Source organism: Lepidochelys kempii, chromosome 7 (assembly GCF_965140265.1).
Source record: "Lepidochelys kempii isolate rLepKem1 chromosome 7, rLepKem1.hap2, whole genome shotgun sequence".
Classification (NCBI taxonomy): Eukaryota; Metazoa; Chordata; order Testudines; family Cheloniidae; genus Lepidochelys; species Lepidochelys kempii.
The window spans coordinates 15,941,542-15,959,565 of record NC_133262.1 but is presented as its reverse complement, the minus strand read 5'-3'; the positions used below and the strand labels follow the sequence as shown (position 1 = coordinate 15,959,565).

The 18,024-nt window shown below is 41.2% G+C and overlaps 1 protein-coding gene across 1 annotated transcript in view; it reads right to left on the bottom strand.

The window, feature by feature from the left end:
• Positions 1–354: 354 nt before the first annotated feature.
• Positions 355–18,024, bottom strand: part of EDEM1 (ER degradation enhancing alpha-mannosidase like protein 1) — a 30,040-nt gene continuing 12,370 nt past the window's right edge. The window contains exons 3-12 of the mRNA XM_073351187.1: positions 16,800–16,903; positions 14,181–14,352; positions 11,276–11,459; positions 10,456–10,630; positions 9,694–9,814; positions 8,585–8,755; positions 7,839–7,912; positions 6,507–6,603; positions 4,850–5,038; positions 355–3,921 (exon numbers count right to left, since the gene is read on the bottom strand). Coding sequence (XP_073207288.1) covers positions 3,832–3,921; positions 4,850–5,038; positions 6,507–6,603; positions 7,839–7,912; positions 8,585–8,755; positions 9,694–9,814; positions 10,456–10,630; positions 11,276–11,459; positions 14,181–14,352; positions 16,800–16,903 — 1,377 coding nt within the window. The 3' untranslated portion in view covers positions 355–3,831. The remainder of the gene's footprint in view (positions 3,922–4,849; positions 5,039–6,506; positions 6,604–7,838; positions 7,913–8,584; positions 8,756–9,693; positions 9,815–10,455; positions 10,631–11,275; positions 11,460–14,180; positions 14,353–16,799; positions 16,904–18,024) is intronic.

Below are 18,024 nucleotides of genomic sequence, written 5' to 3'. Positions count from 1 at the left end.
AACATTCACATCTATTTCTCTTACCCTGTCCTGAGAGCAAACTGTCCTTTACCTAATGCCCTCCCTGCCCACTGGGTAGCCTTGCGAAATATAGGAGAAACTGAGGCATACATCGGCTTAATAAAAATATTACAGAAAACTCCCACTTCATAACCTAGTCCAGCCTTCTCAGCCAACAACTAAGCAAGACTTTTGGAAAGTGTACAGGATGGGGGGGGGGGTGAAATGTACAGACTACATAGTCCATGAAAGAAATGAAGATGTGTAATCTGAAAACTGCACCATGGTACTCCCAAAGTTACATCCCTCTTCAGAGGAAGAGGGGGGGGGGGGGGGAAAAACCAAACAGAAAGGTCAAAGATAGCCTTTTAATACAAATTTGTAAAACCTTACTTTAAGCAATTTTGACAAAATTTCTTAGGACATTTATAAAAGAACATTTGATCCTTTTACAAGTCTTTCCCCTCCCCCAGTTAAATACATTTTACAACAATTAAACATACATACAATGCAATTTTAATTAGAAAAATTATATTGCACATTACACTGAGACGTACAACATTATAAGTATAAGCAAGTCATCTCAGCAGTGTTTTCAACTTGGCTCTAATACTTAATTAAAAATAGATTTTCACACTAGTGCACCAAACATAAGACATGGCCTGTGTTTTGACATGTTTTATTTCAAAAATACTTTTAAGAAGGGGAGGTGCAAGGAGAGGGAGAAATTGGATTGTTTGAGGAGACTGTGTCTTTCACCTTCAGGTCACCAGATTAAATCCAGTACCACAGCAACCCAAGTTTATTACTATGGGATGATGGCTATTAGGTGATTATGAAAAGCAAATTGGTGACTTCAGCCCTGTTTCTAGCTGACAGGTGACTACATCCCATTTGGCATTGTGGCTAGTGCTCTGAGACAACAAGCACTGAAAAGTCCTGGAGAGCCAACTCTTCTCAGTACTAGATATAAATTTATTCATCTAATTCAAGGCTGAGGCACACCAGCTGGACAGAGCAGAGAAGCCTGCACTGCCGCTGCCCACACTGGCCCAATTCCACAACTCAAGAAGGTCAGTCTAATTTTGGCAATTCACATAAAAATTAAGAAAAGTATAATCCTAAAATTAAAAACTTGAGAAAAATAAAAATTGTACAGCCTGGTTAAACCAACTGGTCTTTTGAGAATTACCCAAATTTAACATATACTTTTACTTAACCTCCATCCGGAACTTGCATTTCGGCTCAATTTTTCAGAAGGCACAAACACTACTGTAAGTAGCAGGGCATATAATGGGTGTTCAAAGGGCTCAGCTGAGGATCGGGGAGGTTTTGCTGTCAGCAGAAGAAGTCACCAGGATACCTGTCGGCATGAACTAATTGCTTACAATAAAATTGTAAGCTGCACGTTTTGGAGGCTCTATGTAGGTTTCTTTTCACATTACTAACTTTAATAAAGTTTCTCACTTAAAATCACTGGCAGGTAAGAGACTTCGCCCAGGTAGCAGCATCTCTGAATGCCCAGATATTTTTGCTTATGCCTTCCCCAGTAGACAGAATAGGCTTCTTCCATAATACCCTTTGCACTTAAATTAGCAACTGAGGCTGACTGGCATCCCCAGTTAAGACTGTGTCACCTGCATTCCCTTAATACATCTTTGGATCATAACACCTTGGAAGCATGTTTTGCTTTAAAATAGGCACTGAAGTGACTATGAAATATTCCAGTAATAGTTTTGAACAATTAAGAAAAAATACTTTTTAGCTCAAGGTGTATCTAACTTCAAAAAGGCACCAGACCCTTATACAGGTATGTTTTGGGAACTTTATATCTGCTACCTGTCATAAGTCGCCCCCTCCTCCCCCATCCTCAAAAGTTACCAGGTAAAAATAGGAAGACAAGATTTTGATTCCTGAATACATGATAAATCTGTTAGCAAGAACAGAGAAGTCTAGTTGGAGGTCCCTGAGATGCATCTGTATACTAAGTTAAGCATGCGCCTCAAATACATGGACTTCATTATGTTTGTTAGAAATGTTTTATGAAAGCAACATATGGCTTATGAAGAACTGGATTTCTGTCAGAAGACTAAGATGATCTGTATATACACACACACACATTAAGTTTGGCTCTGTTACTTTGAAATTCCTATTTAAGTTTTAGCTCTACTTAAAAGTAGGAAACAATGTGGTAGCTGAATACATTTTAACTGCAGTCTAAAAGAGATTTTAAAATACAGATTTAACTGATGAGAAGCACTAAAAATAGTAACCCTTAAAATAAGTTTTGTTTCAGTCTCAGTTGAAGGAATTTTTTTCCCCTCCATGACAAACTGTCCCAAATTCACTTGCTTTCTTCCCAAGTATTCACACTGTGTAATCCTCAAGCATGCCTGAGCTGCACCTGGTGCAGCTGAGGGGCAGGTGGCAACCAGCTCGTTTTCCACTCTTCCCTCCCCCAACCGCCACTTATCATGGAGGCTCAAAAGGGACTTCCACAGGCAAGATTGAGCTCAGTGTTACTAGCCACTATGGGCCTGACCTGTGAAGTGCTGTGTACCTCCTGAAAGTTGATGAATGCACTCCACTGCTACTGTTTTCGATAGAGGGATCTCAGCATGCTGTAGGCTTTGTATGAATTCCTCAACCATGGCAACACACATCAGCACATACAGTACAATATTTGACTGAATTCACAGAAAAAAGGTGTAAAGAATTCAACATTCTTTGGGATATGCATAATAGGCAACATCCTTCCAGTATTTAAAATACCAACTTCATTTTCTTTGGGACTCAACACTGTATGACCAAGGCACTCCAAAAGTAACTGATTCAATTTAACAAAAATATATTCCGACTCAAAGAAAAGCTCAGGTTTTTTCATGAGGGAAGGTAAGCTTATTAAGGCACTAACCCCAAAAGCACTACCAACAGTATAATTACTTTGTTTTCATATTGTCAGATAATTGTATACTTCTTCAGGATCTCTTTACAAAAGGCATTAGATTCGGTACATGACAGAAAGAACCTAAAGAATATTTTGAACATCTGTTCAACTAAGCAATACAAGGTGAGCAGCTCAGAGAGTTCAGAGTGGCTTGTGCATTTCCCCTACAAACAAAGGCACCTTGTTCTTAAATTATTGGTTTCTATAGCTAGTCTGCTTTTGTGAACGTGCAAATTCATGTTAAGAACACTGTTTTAAACATCTCATGACGGTACTGAGAACTTTTCTTTTATGACTAGGAGTTGCCTCTCAAAGCTGTTATTCTAAACAAAGCGTTGTTTCAACCAAAACCCACTACAAATATTTCTACCTGAGGAACAAATAGCATTGTTATTGCTAGTCTGAACAATCCAAATGATTAAATTTGGTGATAAAATTGCACATTCCCTTTCCTTTCCATCAAAACTCCAAACATTTTCAACTTAGATACTAAACTTTTTCCAGAGGAACATCATTTACAATACAGCTACAAAAAGGTAGCAAAATGATTTTCATGGCACATGCCAGTTGCTTTTTTAAATTTAAAAAAAAAAATTGTACTCCAAGATTATCCAGCCTTCATTTGCAATACAAGCTTTACTGTATGAAATTTTATCAGGACAGAACTCTGATCAAATTGTATTCAGAGTTCCCTTTGCTTTATAACATTTCACTTTAGAAGACTATTATAGTTTATAGTTAAATCCTTAAGAAACATAGTGGCTATTTAAGTGACTCAGTGTATGTAAGGACGCATCGCAGGTGTACAGTTGTAGATATTTGTATCAGAATCAGAGTCCACGTTCCTCCTTGCATATTATGAAGCATTACTCTGAAGAACAAATTCAGATCAAACCCACCATCTGATCAATCTGTCTCATGTAAATACTCTTCAGCGGCAACAAATATCTTCTCTCATCAGGAACCCTATTGCACTGCGAACAAAGCAACAAATCATATAATTCAAAAACCTGTATAATCAATCATGTACATTCTCTGTACTACAGTGTTACAATCTCAGGCACTGACCCTGCAAACACTAACAAGTGTACAGCTTAGCACCAGATGCAGTGGTCTCACTGACCAGCAGGACTACTTGTGGCAGTAAGTACTGCTGTGCCTTGTAGCGTTTGGGGCCTCACTCTCCCGCCCTTCTGAACCTTGATTAGTACCCCGCACATTCTGTCTTAGGCAAACTTCACAACAAGTAGTGTTCTCTTGGTTTGTATTTGGAGCTTCTCACATGCTGCAGCATGGAGGAGTAAAGGTCACTTGCAAGTTTGAACTAGAGCAAGTTACTGAGAATCCACCATTTAAAGTCTTTAAATCATGACTTGAGGACTTCAGTAACTCAGTCAGAAGTTAGAGGGTCTATGACAGGAGTGGATGGGTGAGGTTCTGTGGCCTACAACGTGCAAGAGGTCGGACTAGATAATCAGGATGGTCCCTTCTGGCTTTAAAGTCTGAGTCTGAGCTGGCGGTTGGGCAATGCACAAAGCTGACCTCTAGGAAATGAATGGAGGGCACCAATTTACTCTGGGCACATCCCCTAACAATCAGATGACAATTACTTTCAATTACTATGAAAGAGAGGACAGTTGGAGCAAGGGACCTACAATTTGACAGGTTGTGCAATTTCCTGTATTCCAAGCCATCCAGACCCATTCCGAGAGGCAGTCACTCTAATTTTCAAATTCTTGAGATGGTTCAGGATTTTTTAAACATCTGAATATAGGTTTGCTGAACAAAGTTCATTAGTTACCACTTCAAAGTTGCTTTCCTCTCCCCGATCTCTCAAGGTGTAATATTTCACCACCCCTTTTCTCCAACCACACAGCCGGAGACACTTTATACACTGCTTACGTTAGAACTGGAGTTCATGGCTTTTAATTCGTTAGGCTTTAGTTTTTCTGCATTCCTTTCCTCTTCTTCAGGGAAGGTATCTTGCCAGAGCGAGTCACGAAAACGTTTATCCACAGACACAATGTGCCCCTCAGTAGTAAACATATATTTATTTCCAGATTTGTGCACTGGATTCTCTTCATCAAACAACTAAACAAGAGGCAGGGAAAAGAGAGAAAGCATGACGCTATCCATCTAATGAAACTCATGTTTGTTATCAGGACATTCATCAAATGCATGCGCAATAATTCAACATGACACTAAACAAGTCAGTACACCAAACAATCTTGTTAGATTTTTTTGAGATTGGAGGCACAGATTTCCATTAGAGTAAAAGGAAACTATAATTTTGGGGGTGGGGAGGGTTGTTTTTGTTTTTAATTCTAAAAGCAGAAAAATTGGTGGTAGTTAGAAGGGGACTACTCAGTACGAGAGCTGAATACTTTAAGCATTCATTTTGCACTAAAGTAAGTGCTTACATGAAGTGTGCAGACAAAAGATATTTTTCTGAGGAATTCATAAGTTTATAACATGAATCATTATGGCAGCCAGCCTTTCCCTTCCCCTCCAGCATTGTGCAAGCTAGGCCACTGGACATTCTTACGAACAGGTTAGACAAGCAGCTGTCAGAGATGGTCTAGGACAGTGGTCTCCAACCTTTTAACACCCAAGATCACTTTTGGAATGTAAGGGCAACCCAGGATCCACTCCGTGGCTGCCCCACTTCCCCAAAGCCCCTCCCCGCTCACTCCATTCCCTACCCCACCCCTCCAGTCACTCGCTCTCCCCCACCCTCACTCACTTTCACTAGGCTGGGGTAGATTGGGGTTTGGGAGAGGGTGCGGGTTCTGGGCTGGGGCCGAGGGGTTCGCAGTGTGCGAGGGGGTTCCGGGCTGAGGCAGAGTACTGGGGCCCTGGAGGGGGTATGGGGCACTGGCTCTGGGAGGTGGTCAGGGCTGGGGCAGAGTATTTGGATGCAGGAGGAAGTGTGGGGTGCTGGCTCCAGGAGGAGGTTCCGGGTGGGGCTTGGGGTGCAGGAGGGGGTATGGGGTGCTGGCTCTGGGAGGGGGCTCAGGGCTGGGGTACGGCCTCCTGCTGGGCAGCACTTACCTCTGGCGGCTCCCGGTCGGCGCAGCGAGGCTAAGGCAGGCTCCCTCCCTACCCCGGTCCCACACTGCTCCCAGAAGAGGCCAACGCACCCCTGCAGCACCTCTCTGCAAGCACCACCCCCGCAGCTCTCCCGGCCAATGGGAGCTCTGGGGGCGGTGCCTGTAGGCAGGAGCAGCACACAGAAGGAGACGCCCACCCTCAGGGCCGTGCTGGCCACTTCCGGGAGTGGCGTGGGCCCAGGGTAGGGAGTCTGCCTTAGTAGCAGCCATGCTACACCACCGGCAATCGCAATCAACTGGTTGGTGACCACTGGTCCAAGAATACTTAATCCTGCCTCAGCAAGGGAGAGAGGAAGGGGGATAGGTTTCATGACCTCTTAAGGGCCCTTCCAGTCCTGCATTTCTATTATTATTATTGTTGCTTGCCTGCAGTCCCTACAAAGAAGCTTCTTCCTTTTAATATAAAGTTCCCAAGTTTTTTGGTGGTGGTGATAAAAGTAAATACATACCAGATACAAATATTTACATGTTTCACTGAGAAAGAAGCTCTCCATCCGGTCCTCTTTTGACTTCTCTATGACATGATGCAATGTAGCATAGCCACACCTAAAATTAAATTTAGTTTGGATTTATTTCCATCACATTTGACATTAAGGAACAAAACACATTCATAACTTCATTCAGACCAAATGCCAAACATGGGTTGAAGTAAAAATTAAAATAAGATGACACATCTCACACTTTAAAAAGATAGATGTTTGCCAGTACTGTTATTTATGAACTAAACCACAAATTTCGTTATACAGTACTACCCTAAAACACATGTATTGGAATAACCAGTGCAATATAATATACGGTACTTGTAGCAAGAATCCAGATTGTATGGCCATTCTCTGACCAGAGTCCTGATCTATGACTTCACAGTTTAACAACTTCTGGTAAACTGAGGAGGGCTGCCAACAATCTCTTGGTCTTCCTTATAGCCACAACTTGACAAATCATTAGAAATACATAAAGGCAGTTGTCATTCAGCCTATTACTCTAGCTGCAGTTATATTTTACAAGTTTTGAACAAATATTTGGTGGTTAGATGACTTTTCAAAAGTAATAAAGAACAAATTCTGTGCCTAAAAATGTGCAAGTGAAAGATAATCTAGGGTCATTATGCAACACAGAGAACCTACATTTCACAGCATTTTATTTGGCATCACTGTATTTATTTTAGCAGATAGGTCTAAAACCTTATTACCTGAAGTTTCCTGTATGAGTCCTGCAATAATATTAGTAAAATAGGTACTAAGCCCATACTCTAAAATCAATGGCAACATTTAAAAGTAACTTTTGTTTTGACAAGGAGGTAGTCTCAAACCAAAATGCTAGATCAGAGAACACTTAAATTTTGATTAAGTCCAAACTTAAACTGGAGATTGGTTTGAGGGTAGAAATATTCCTCTTACGAGAACTTAAGCAAATCGGTTTCCTCCCATTTGCCAAAAACTGACCCAATTCTCAGAAAAAAATAGTATCAAGACAAAAAGACATTACCGAAAGGATTTTTTGTTTAAAATAAATAAAATTTAGAAAGCATTCAAAAAACACCCTGCATATTTCTTCCCAGTTGAAGATGCAGATTTCTACCTGAAGACAAGCCAGTTACATCACATGTATATGCTGACTCAAAGAAGAAACCTCCAGAATTTATTATTAAATGTAACTTAAGTACTTTGTCATCTTTCTGAAAAAATATTGATCACCTCTTTACATTTTCAGATAATTTAGAGTCTTTAACAAACAAATACACACTGACAGGAGACAGAAGGGTAAGGACTTTGAAAACTGACTTGTCTTTTGCATATTTTTCCAGACTCTGAAGAATATCCATGCCTACATGAAGGTAATAAGGATTCTTTGTGGCCTGTGTAGAGAAAGAAAAGAGAGAGAAAAAAAGTCAGGAATTCAAAATATTGTCAAGCTGGTATTTATTATGGTGGGGGTTTATTGGAGCACATTCTCAAGACAGACATTGCTAGGCAAGCTATTCAGTGCCCCCACTGTTTCCTGGGGCTTTTCATAACTTGCCCCAGTGGAAAGGTCCTGCCGGGCCTGTCCTCTGGAAGAACAGATGCAGGAAACTTTTCTGGCAGAGAGAAGCTGATGGTTTAAAAGAAGTATTATTGCTGCCTTTGGACTAAATCAGAAACTGTGCCAGTGAGCCTGAGAGGAGGGGTGGTACCTGCCCTGGCACAGATCCTGCTTCACTGCAACAGCTGCCACACCAAGTTTAAACATTATTTCTGCCATATAAGTATTTGTTCAAGGATCTGCTACATAGGACATCTGAAAGGCGGCATTTTGAGTGTGTTAGAGACGAGTTATAGCACAGCATCTTTTCAAAGCAAGCAGCACATACTGTTTTACATGTCTAAAACACAGCTAGCCAGGGACACTTCTGTATAAAAGAATATTTTTTATGGACTGGCATGAGGTTTGCTGCCTGACCATTACCAAATACATAACAGAAAAAGCAGAGGTGCATTCTGAAATCACAACATTTATATAGGCCATATCCTCAGAGAATGAGAAGTACCTGGTAAAGAAGATAGGTAGATTCCACCAACTCTGGCCTCAGTGGATAGAAGAGGACATCTGGTGCCTGTAACTGCCAGTTGTATCTCTCTGGAAGAGCTCCATATCGTTTCCATATGGCATAATAGAAGGCATGGAGACAAATAGCATCTTCCACATCTCCTATTAAAACCTAGAAATAATTAACAGCTATAAACATGTGCATGTAATAAATACTGTGCTCACATTATGCAAAGACAGAGTAGCAGCCGTGTTAGTCTGTATTCGCAGAAAGAAAAGGAGGACTTGTGGCACCTTAGAAACTAACCAATTTATTTGAGCATAAGCTTTCATGAGCTACAGCTCACTTCACTGGATGCAAAGACAGTAATTCATTTTTCATCCCACATATTGCATTGGATGCCCAGATGTAACATACGCCTCAAGAGGGAAGAGGCCTGAATAAAAGCAGAATCATACGGTTACTTCATTCACACCACAAACATTGGCACGAGGGAGCTCACATCAACACATCACAGATCCCTAAATGGTAAGATTAGCATCAGAATTAATTCTTGAAAATTGGGGAATAGTTTAAGACTAGTGAAGTGCAAGCCAAGTTTCTCAGCACCGCTTTGTGGATGCAGTTCAGTCTTAGGCAGAGAGTTACCCTACTATCTAGTCTTGGCCCTCTCTTTTGCAGACAGTCAGCCATGACAAACTGGTTGCTGGGTTTGCAGGGGACTCTAGGATACGTTCAGCCCAAAGGCATCAACTCCGTGGGTGCTCCAGCCCTGGAGCACCCATTGAAAAAAAATTAGTGGGTATTTAGCACCCACTGGCAGTCAGTTCCACCTTTCCCTTCCTGCCCACTGGTGGCCCCAACCATCAACCTTCCCTCCCCGCCGACTCCCCAGCACCTCCTGCTCGCCACGTATCAGCTATTCTGCAGCATGCAGGAGGAGGGGGAGTGGGGGCGGGGCAGGGGCTGAGCACCCCCAGGGAAAGGAAGAAGCTGGTACCTGTTGTTCAGACTCTCACTTGGCGCCAGAACTAGCATTAGAACGAACATCTCTAATAAACCAACCCACTGTACTACCTAGTCTCCAAAAGACTGAAAATTGAGATTACCTGTAGTCCAGGAAAAAAGGCTTGCAGGGAATCAATCCAGGTGTTCATCAGCTGCCCACTGAACATATTTACGTTAACATAGAGAGGAGGGTCTCCTTCACCTTCATTACAGGCTTCCCGTCTGCAAAGCAACACCACCACCACACGAATGTTTCATTTTCAGGAGAGCACAAGGCACATTAATGCTAAATTCTTACAACATTGCCATAATTTACAACTATCACAGAAACAGTGAGTTCTACAGATGTGGGGATGCAATATTTTTTTGAGCCTATGTTATTATACCTTATTAGGAAAACAGGGTTAATCCCAGATAATATTAATTATTTATATAAATTCAGGGCCTAATCCTACTCTCACCACATCAATGGGAGCCTTACCACTGACAACAGGGGTAAGACTGGGCCCGAAACGAGCATGTATAGTACTGTTTCTCTCTCTCGCACTCACCCAAACACCCTTCCCTCCCTCTGGGATGGTTTGTCTTTTTTCACTACTGTCCCAAGTAGTAAATACTGGTTTAAATGTACAGTGATTTACCATTTCTCTTCTCCTCTCCCCCATCAATTGATCTATATAAGAGTACTTATTGGTGCAAATTTCAAACCAATTTAAAAACAACAGTTGCCAGATAATTCCACCAAGGAAAATTTTTCTTTGAGAGCACATCTTCTCCAAAGAGAGCAACTGACACTATACAACTCATCACCCAGCATTGGAGCGTTTGTAAATTTAAGAAAATGATAGCTATGGGAAACATACCCTCTTCTTAAGTAGTTCTGAATACTTCGATATGCATCATTGAACATCTCTAGGTCTTCCTTTTCTCCAAAAAGGATGTAAGACTTCAATAGATACTCAAAGAATGAGTCCAAACCCGCTCCTAAGCCACTTTGTTTTCCAACCCAGTGGCCAGTTTGAATATTCACGACATTTCCTTCAGGGATAGACAGACAGAAAGACAAAGATTTATGTCTAAAACATTTCCTGGTGCATATTTTAGTTGGAAGCACAAGCAACAACTCATTTTTAAAGTTCCAATCCTTGATCTGCACATATTCAAGTTACAAAATAACTTTAAGGAAAAAGTATTGCCAAGAAGTTAATGTTTGTTTGCTCAGGGAACTAATTATCATCAAGCTTAGTACTCTCATGCAGTTATTCGAAGACTGAAGGTCCTATCCTGCAGCCTTTACTCACATGCTATTTTAATTTATGTTAATAGGGCCTACACATGTAGGAACTTCAAGTTTGTGCCATACTCAAACTGATTTCACAATTGTGGGGTTTTTTTGAAAAATCCAACCATCAGGGGTTTGTGTCCTCGATCTCTATGATGCTTTCCCTGTACATCCACAGAATATCACAGACAGATAAAAAGCGTACATATGTAGAGAGCCCACAATATCAAAGTCAGATAGAAGATAAGTGGTGCCCTTTATATACTGGAGAATGTGTGAAGCACTACTGTGCAAGAAGTCGGGTATCTAAAAATAGAAGGATGGGAGACAAGACAGTTAATACATCCTGTTCTGGCTGAAGTGACTAAGACATCTGGAAATCACATGGGAGCATTGACTACCTAATAGTCCAGTGTCATTGCTCCTAAGACTCCACAGTGCTTTAACAGCTCGCCGTGCCACCCATTCAAATGTGGAATCTCCAAGCAGCCGGCTAAGAATGCCAAACTCCACCAACAAAGAGCCAGCTCCTGCAGTACAGGTCTCATTATTGCTGTCAGGAGGGACTCCCTTCTTTAGATTCACCTGTGAAACAGATACAAGGAGCTTCAGTTGCATGACACGTTGAGCAACGAGTGCTACAATGTTCTAAGTTCCACTCTTAGCTGTATTAAAGACGCCATGGTTTTTTAATGGAGTGTGCATTAGTTACATAAAGCAAGAAGAGATCAACTTCCCACCACTTGAAGCAAGAGCTGAATGTATTGCAATCCAAGTTCAAACTTTGGTCCCTAAAATTAGATGCCTAAGTGGGATTCATATGCCTAAGTGAAGAGCCCCTAATTTTCAGAAGTGCTCAGCGCACAACTACTAAACTGCAAGTGCTCAGCACCTATGCAATTCAGGTGCTTAATTTTGTGCATTTAGGTTTGTAAACTGTGAATTACAGCTTTAATCTTCAGTGCACCTGAACTTGTTCCCTTGTTCCTGGGAATGAAAGGACACTGGCAATCTCTTTATACTACATACATTGTTATGTACACGCCCATACTACATGCAGTAGATGCAAACATAACAGCTCGAAAAATAATTACAATAATCCTTTAAAATTAATTTGGTTGTTGTGAAGAAGAGAAATACATCCCAATAAAGAGGGCTCAGCCAGGACACCACATTTCAGCTGCAGAATAGGTGCGCCATTCTGAAGTTGCAACGTTGTAGCTAGAAATAATTGCCTAAATGATGAGCTAATCTTCTGCCATGAATGCATCATCTTTCACAGGAAAATCATCTTACTGCAGTATCCACATTTGAGTCCATGACTACTTTATGGCAGAGATAATGTTCTCATTCTCAAAGCACAATTTAGTGGGAATCTCATAATTCTGCACAAGAAATTAGCTTTCACACTCGAATAAGGAATCTCAATGGCAGCGATAACTTAAACCTGCAGCAGCTGCAAGAGGCCCTCACAAATGGCTTACAGTTTTATCTGCACAAGAGAGCCAAGAAACAAATGGCCATCAAGATAGGATTGCCATCTCCGCCCTATAAGAATTCTCTCCAGAAAAAGAAACCCATTAGCTAGAGGGCACTATGGGGTAATCCTGGGCTCCTGCTACCCACCATACTGCATTCATTCTGCAAAACAGTCAGTGCAGCACTATTAACAAGTACTAAATTCCAGGCCTTGAAAATGTACTTGATACCTGCAAGCCCAAGGACTAAGCTTAATAGCCAGAGTGAAAGACAACTGACCGGCCATAGTTTCGCACATGCGCGCACACACACACAGTGTAAAGAAACAGCTGTTCTGTTCATGCACCATTAAATTAATCTTATTGAACAGGACGTTAACTGGTAATAAGTTATTTTTTTAAAAACCCACAAACCTCTTGTTCATGCCCTACTCATTAACCTTTCTTGGCTTCAGTCCACCTCTTCATGTCTATCACAAGATAAATTTACCTGTGCGGTCTTCAGTTCCTACCCCCACTCCCTCATTTCCTGGCTGCCATGATGGTGGTGGAGACTCAAGGGGTATCTCCTCTACTCTTCTCCTCTCCCAGCCTTCACTCAGGAGTGCTTCCTCTGGGGAAGCTCCTGAGCAGCATTATATGGATGTACTGGACTTTCCCAAGAGCAACCCATCAGAGTGAAACGGTCCCAAATCCTTGTCAATTTCATTTGCTGTTCACAATGTTCTGAACAGCAAAAACTAACAAGACACTTGTCAGACAGGCTGTAACAAGGTGAAAGTGAAAACTGACAACAGATCTGGTTGCAAAAAGTGTAATAAGAATTCTTCCCTTGCTCCAGAATTTTAAGAATGTCAATATTCAGAAAGTTCTGAACAGCTATATAATTGGCCAAAACATGGGAGTAAGTTTCCACAAAAAAAATCAAAGTTTTTCGTGTTCTTTCCTTAGCCTCCATCCCAGTTTCAAACAGATGAACCTGGCAAAAATGTCAATTTGCAGACTCAGGGGAAAAAAAGAGACTGCATTGATTTACTATTCAGCATTGGAATGTTTCCTTTGCAACACTGAAGACTAGAAACATTTTAAGCAAAAGTCTGAATTCTGCAGATGTTGATGGCACTTGCCCCATAAGCCCTTCAACTTGCCACAGGTGAGTAGATTTTTCTAACTCAGCTAAGTTCATTTAAGTGATATATATATATATATATATATATAAAAGGAAGTAAGTATGTCAGTGGTAAGCCAACTGCCACGCATTACCTCTCATTTTAGAATGTTGATATAATACATAATAATGTAAACTAATTTAATGTCCAGGTTTCTATTCTGGATGTGCATTATTTTGGTATTAATTCACTGATGCTACTGAAGTAACTCTACAGACATGCCTCCCTGCATGATAACAGTTAATTTTAGTTGAGACCTTCTGTCTGTATCAGTAACTTAAGATATTTAATGTATACAGTACTTTAAAGTCAACACGTAGCACCTTGAGTAATGAGGAAGAGTTAGAAATAAGTCTGTACGGTTTGGCTAGAGTAAAGGAGAAGGTAACTACCTACTCTACATTCTCTGAACAAAAAAAGTTTAGGCATATCAGAGAAGTTTTTAATCTTTAGCCTGGCATCTACAGAGTGGAAAAGTGGGCTCAAAACAAATCGGCATAGTACTGGAAAATATAGTAAGTCACATTTGATGCCAAGAGCTGTACCTTTTAGACAAAAGAAAAAGTTCACTACTGTAAAAAGTAGAAGTTGCAGTTCCTTACAAAGACAAGTAGAAGGAAGTTACCCCCGTATATCAATATAGATTGTATCACACCTACCCGAGGATAGGGAATTCCTGTTTTGGTGTTCTCAAAGGCAGGTAGCAGCCTCACTGCCAGGTCACGAGCCATATGTAAGAGTTCATCATCATAATCTTTAATGGTCATGTCACCAAAGGGTTGCTTGGTATCTGTAATTATTATGTGGGCAGAAAGCAGACTTCCCAAAACCCTATTGGAAAAGAGATTGCAGAACCTTAAAAAAAAAAAAATCTACAGAATTCGCAATATGACCTCTAATATCCTGCCTCTTGCAGTGTGGCCAATACCTAATGCTCCAAAAAACACTGGTAAAACTCCATCGGTCTGAAGGTCCTACCATAGCTGTCTTATTGAATTTCAGTTAGCTAAGACTGGATGCAGTTATCTCAACATCTCCATTCACAATACGTGAATTTTCTCTTTAGTTTTACTATACCAACAGATTTAGTTAAACTGGGAGAACATTTATAAGAATCTTGGCACATAGTGCCTTTTAATAAGCTTCAAAAAGGAAGCATCAGTGAGAGAGGTGAAGGACTATTACATATGTTGAAAAAGAGGAGTGATTCAGAGAGGACGTAACCCACTGCAAAGCTGTAATGAGTTGGGGGAAAGAAGGTGGCATCCTTTCTCTCTCACACGCATACACACAACCCACCCAGCCCCCCCCCCATTCCTGCACCATTAAAGTCAAAGTATACAGTGCAGAAGGAAAAAGGAATAACTTCAGTCCTGGGCTGCAGAGCCTCATTTGGGATTCACAGACCAAACATAAGGAATGGAGAGCTTGCACTCTTGGAAAGAGCCCTAGAACTCCCTCCCTCAGAATTTGATTAGGTAGGGACTTTTGCTCTTCTGTTAGTACAGCTCCACCTTGATACAGTGTCAACATCTGCAAGATCAAATGAAACAGGGCTATGCACCACATCAAAAGTTTTTTTTTAAAAGATTTTTTAAAAGCAGGTTAGAGAGCAGAATGTGTCTTCCCACAATGTTAATTCACTCAAGAGAAGACACAATAAAATGAGATTGTAATGGAATTATAAATGAGGACAAAAATATCCAAACTTAACCCATGTGAGACCTTGCCTGAAATACCAGTTATACCAAAATTAATTTTTATTCTGATTTTGTGTAAGATAGTAGTCAATATCAATCCATTGGTCCCAACTAGGTAATACTTAGGACATCCTGCACAGCACATATTTTTCAAATGTCTGGGAGAAGAAACAAAACGAGAGAAGAGACGAATTGTAGCGTTGGGAAATGTCAAGGTTCCTTCCCCACTCTGAACTCTAGGGTACAGATGTGGGGACCTGCACGAAAACCTCCTAAGCTTACTTTTACCAGCTTAAGTTAAAACTTCCCCAAGGTACAAACTATTTTACCTTTTGCCCCTGGACTTTCGCTGCCACCACCACCACCAAACGTCTAACCGGTTTTATTTTCTAGGAAAGAGCCCGTTTGGAAACATCTTTCCCCCCAAAATCTTCACCAAAACCTTGCACCCCCCTTCCTAGGGAAGGTTTGATAAAAATCCTCACCAATTTGCATAGGTGACTACAGACCCAAACCCTTGGATCTTAACAATGAAAAAGCATTCAGTTTCTTAAAAAGAAGAATTTTAATAGAAGAAAAAGTAAAAAGAATCACTTCTGTAAAATCAGGATGGTAAATACCTTACAGGGTAATTAGATTCAAAACAGAGAATCCCTCTAGGCAAAACCTTAAGTTACAAAAAAACACAAAAAGATAGGAATATCCATTCCATTCAGCACAGCTTATTTTATCAGCCATTTAAACAAACAGAATCTAACACATATCTAGCTAGATTACTTACTAAGTTCTAAGACTCCATTCCTGTTCTGTCCCCCGCAAAAGCATCACACAGACAGACCCAGCCCCTTTGTTTCTCCCCCACTCCAGCTTTGAAAGTATCTTGTCTCCTCATTGGTCATTTTGGTCAGGTGCCAGCGAGGTTACCTTTAGCTTCTTAACCCTTTACAGGTGAAAGGGTTTTTCCTCTGCCCAGGTGGGATTTTAAAGGGGTTTACCCGTCCCTTTATATTTATGACAGGAAATTATTTTTCTTTTCATTTGCACGGTTTGCAGATTATAGATTACAGCAAATGGCACTGCTGAACTTCAGTTATACTGGAGTGTTACTTTGATGTGGGGATTTCAGTTATGCCAAGCCTGTCTACAGTATATTGACAGGAACCCCTTTTTAGGGAGCGCAACAACATATTTTATATCAATACACTGAATAAACTCTCCAAAAAAGTGTTCAGCTCTCCAAATAGTGTCTTGCAGTTTGAAATGACTAAGCAAGCAGCATTAAAAGTTATTCAATAAGAAGAACAGTTAAAAGAAAGACTACCTTAAAAAGTGATCTCCACAGCACACCTGCCTTTTGTTTTACCCCTGACACTTAAAGAAACAATAGCGTCACTTGAAAGATAGTTCACTGAGTACACCTTCTAGTCACTCTGAGACTAAGGATGCCTAGTGAACAATTAGGAAGCAATGAAGTTTTTGGGACCAGTAAGTTTCTTCTTGAGCAAAGAAACCTCTCTGAATCATTCCCACACACATGTAAAACCTCGGTTACTTAATCAGATATTTATGACCACATACCTGATTGTTGCCTCAAAGACTTGAACTGTAGAGTCTGTGTCAAATGAGACTGTGTCAATCACTAACTTCACCGCCTTCTGGAACTCTGAAGAATTTCCCATTACCTTTAACATTGAAGAATAATATTAAAGAACATAGAGGGGTCTATCAGCTTATTGCACAGAGGAAAAAAGAATTCATGCAGTTTTTATTTTAAGCCACAAAGGTCAGTCATCTGGGTAGAGAATAGTGGCTTTGATATTCATAGTCAGTGTTTCTATTTATAAACACTAACTTGTCCCCTTTCCCCTGTACAACACCTTTTTGAAACTTATCTCATTACACAAGCCAAGAATACTTCATTAAGTAGTTGTAGTGCTGGAAGTACGAAAGGGTATCTAGAACACATTTTGGCCCTTTTAAAAAATTTTATTAAGATAATGCTGAAATAAGAAACAGTACAGAGTTCAAGCATAGAAGTTTCTGATTGTCAGGGGATAAAGTACAGATTATCAAGGGGTGCGAAATTCGATTTAGGAGCTGATGGAGTAAGGATTACATAATAATCTGCCATCTCCCCGACTGGAGGTAAAAGTTTAACCGGTCAGAGTACAGACATTGAGATATGGGGGTAAGTTATCCACATAACGGCTATGTTCAGGTGCGGAGTATAGTGAGTGGATACGATGGTGTGGATGGGTCTACCCTCATTTGGTGGGATTTAATGCTCAGTGGGTTTATGGTTCCAGTTCATACGGTCCAATGGGGAAAGTCTCTCAGTCTTTTTCCCACAGTGGGTGCACAATGTTGTACCGGCTCACTCCTCCTGGTACTGTCGATGGCTGGTGATGTGCTCGATGTAGATGTCCCTGGACCATCGGATGGTGTCCGAGACCATGAGGCGCCGCATGAGCGTGCGTAGCGTCTACCAATCCCGCTGGTCCACAGCACACGCTCGTTGCAGGGGTCCCAAGCGCTCAGGACTCCAACGATCAGGGCGTCCAGCTGCACCGCGTAGCCCTTCGCTCTCAGGGTGTTGGCCAGAGGGGCGTATTTTTCCAGTTTCCGAGCTCAGGCTTCTCGGAAGGCCGGGGTCCTGTTCTCGAAGGGGACCATGATGTCGACGAGAATGATCTTTTTCTGGGCCTCGTCAGTGACAACCACGTCGGGTCGCAGAGGGCTGTCGGTACCGGGGATGGCGCAGTTCACAGCGACCTCCCCCAGGTGCGGTGCGATGGCTTTCACC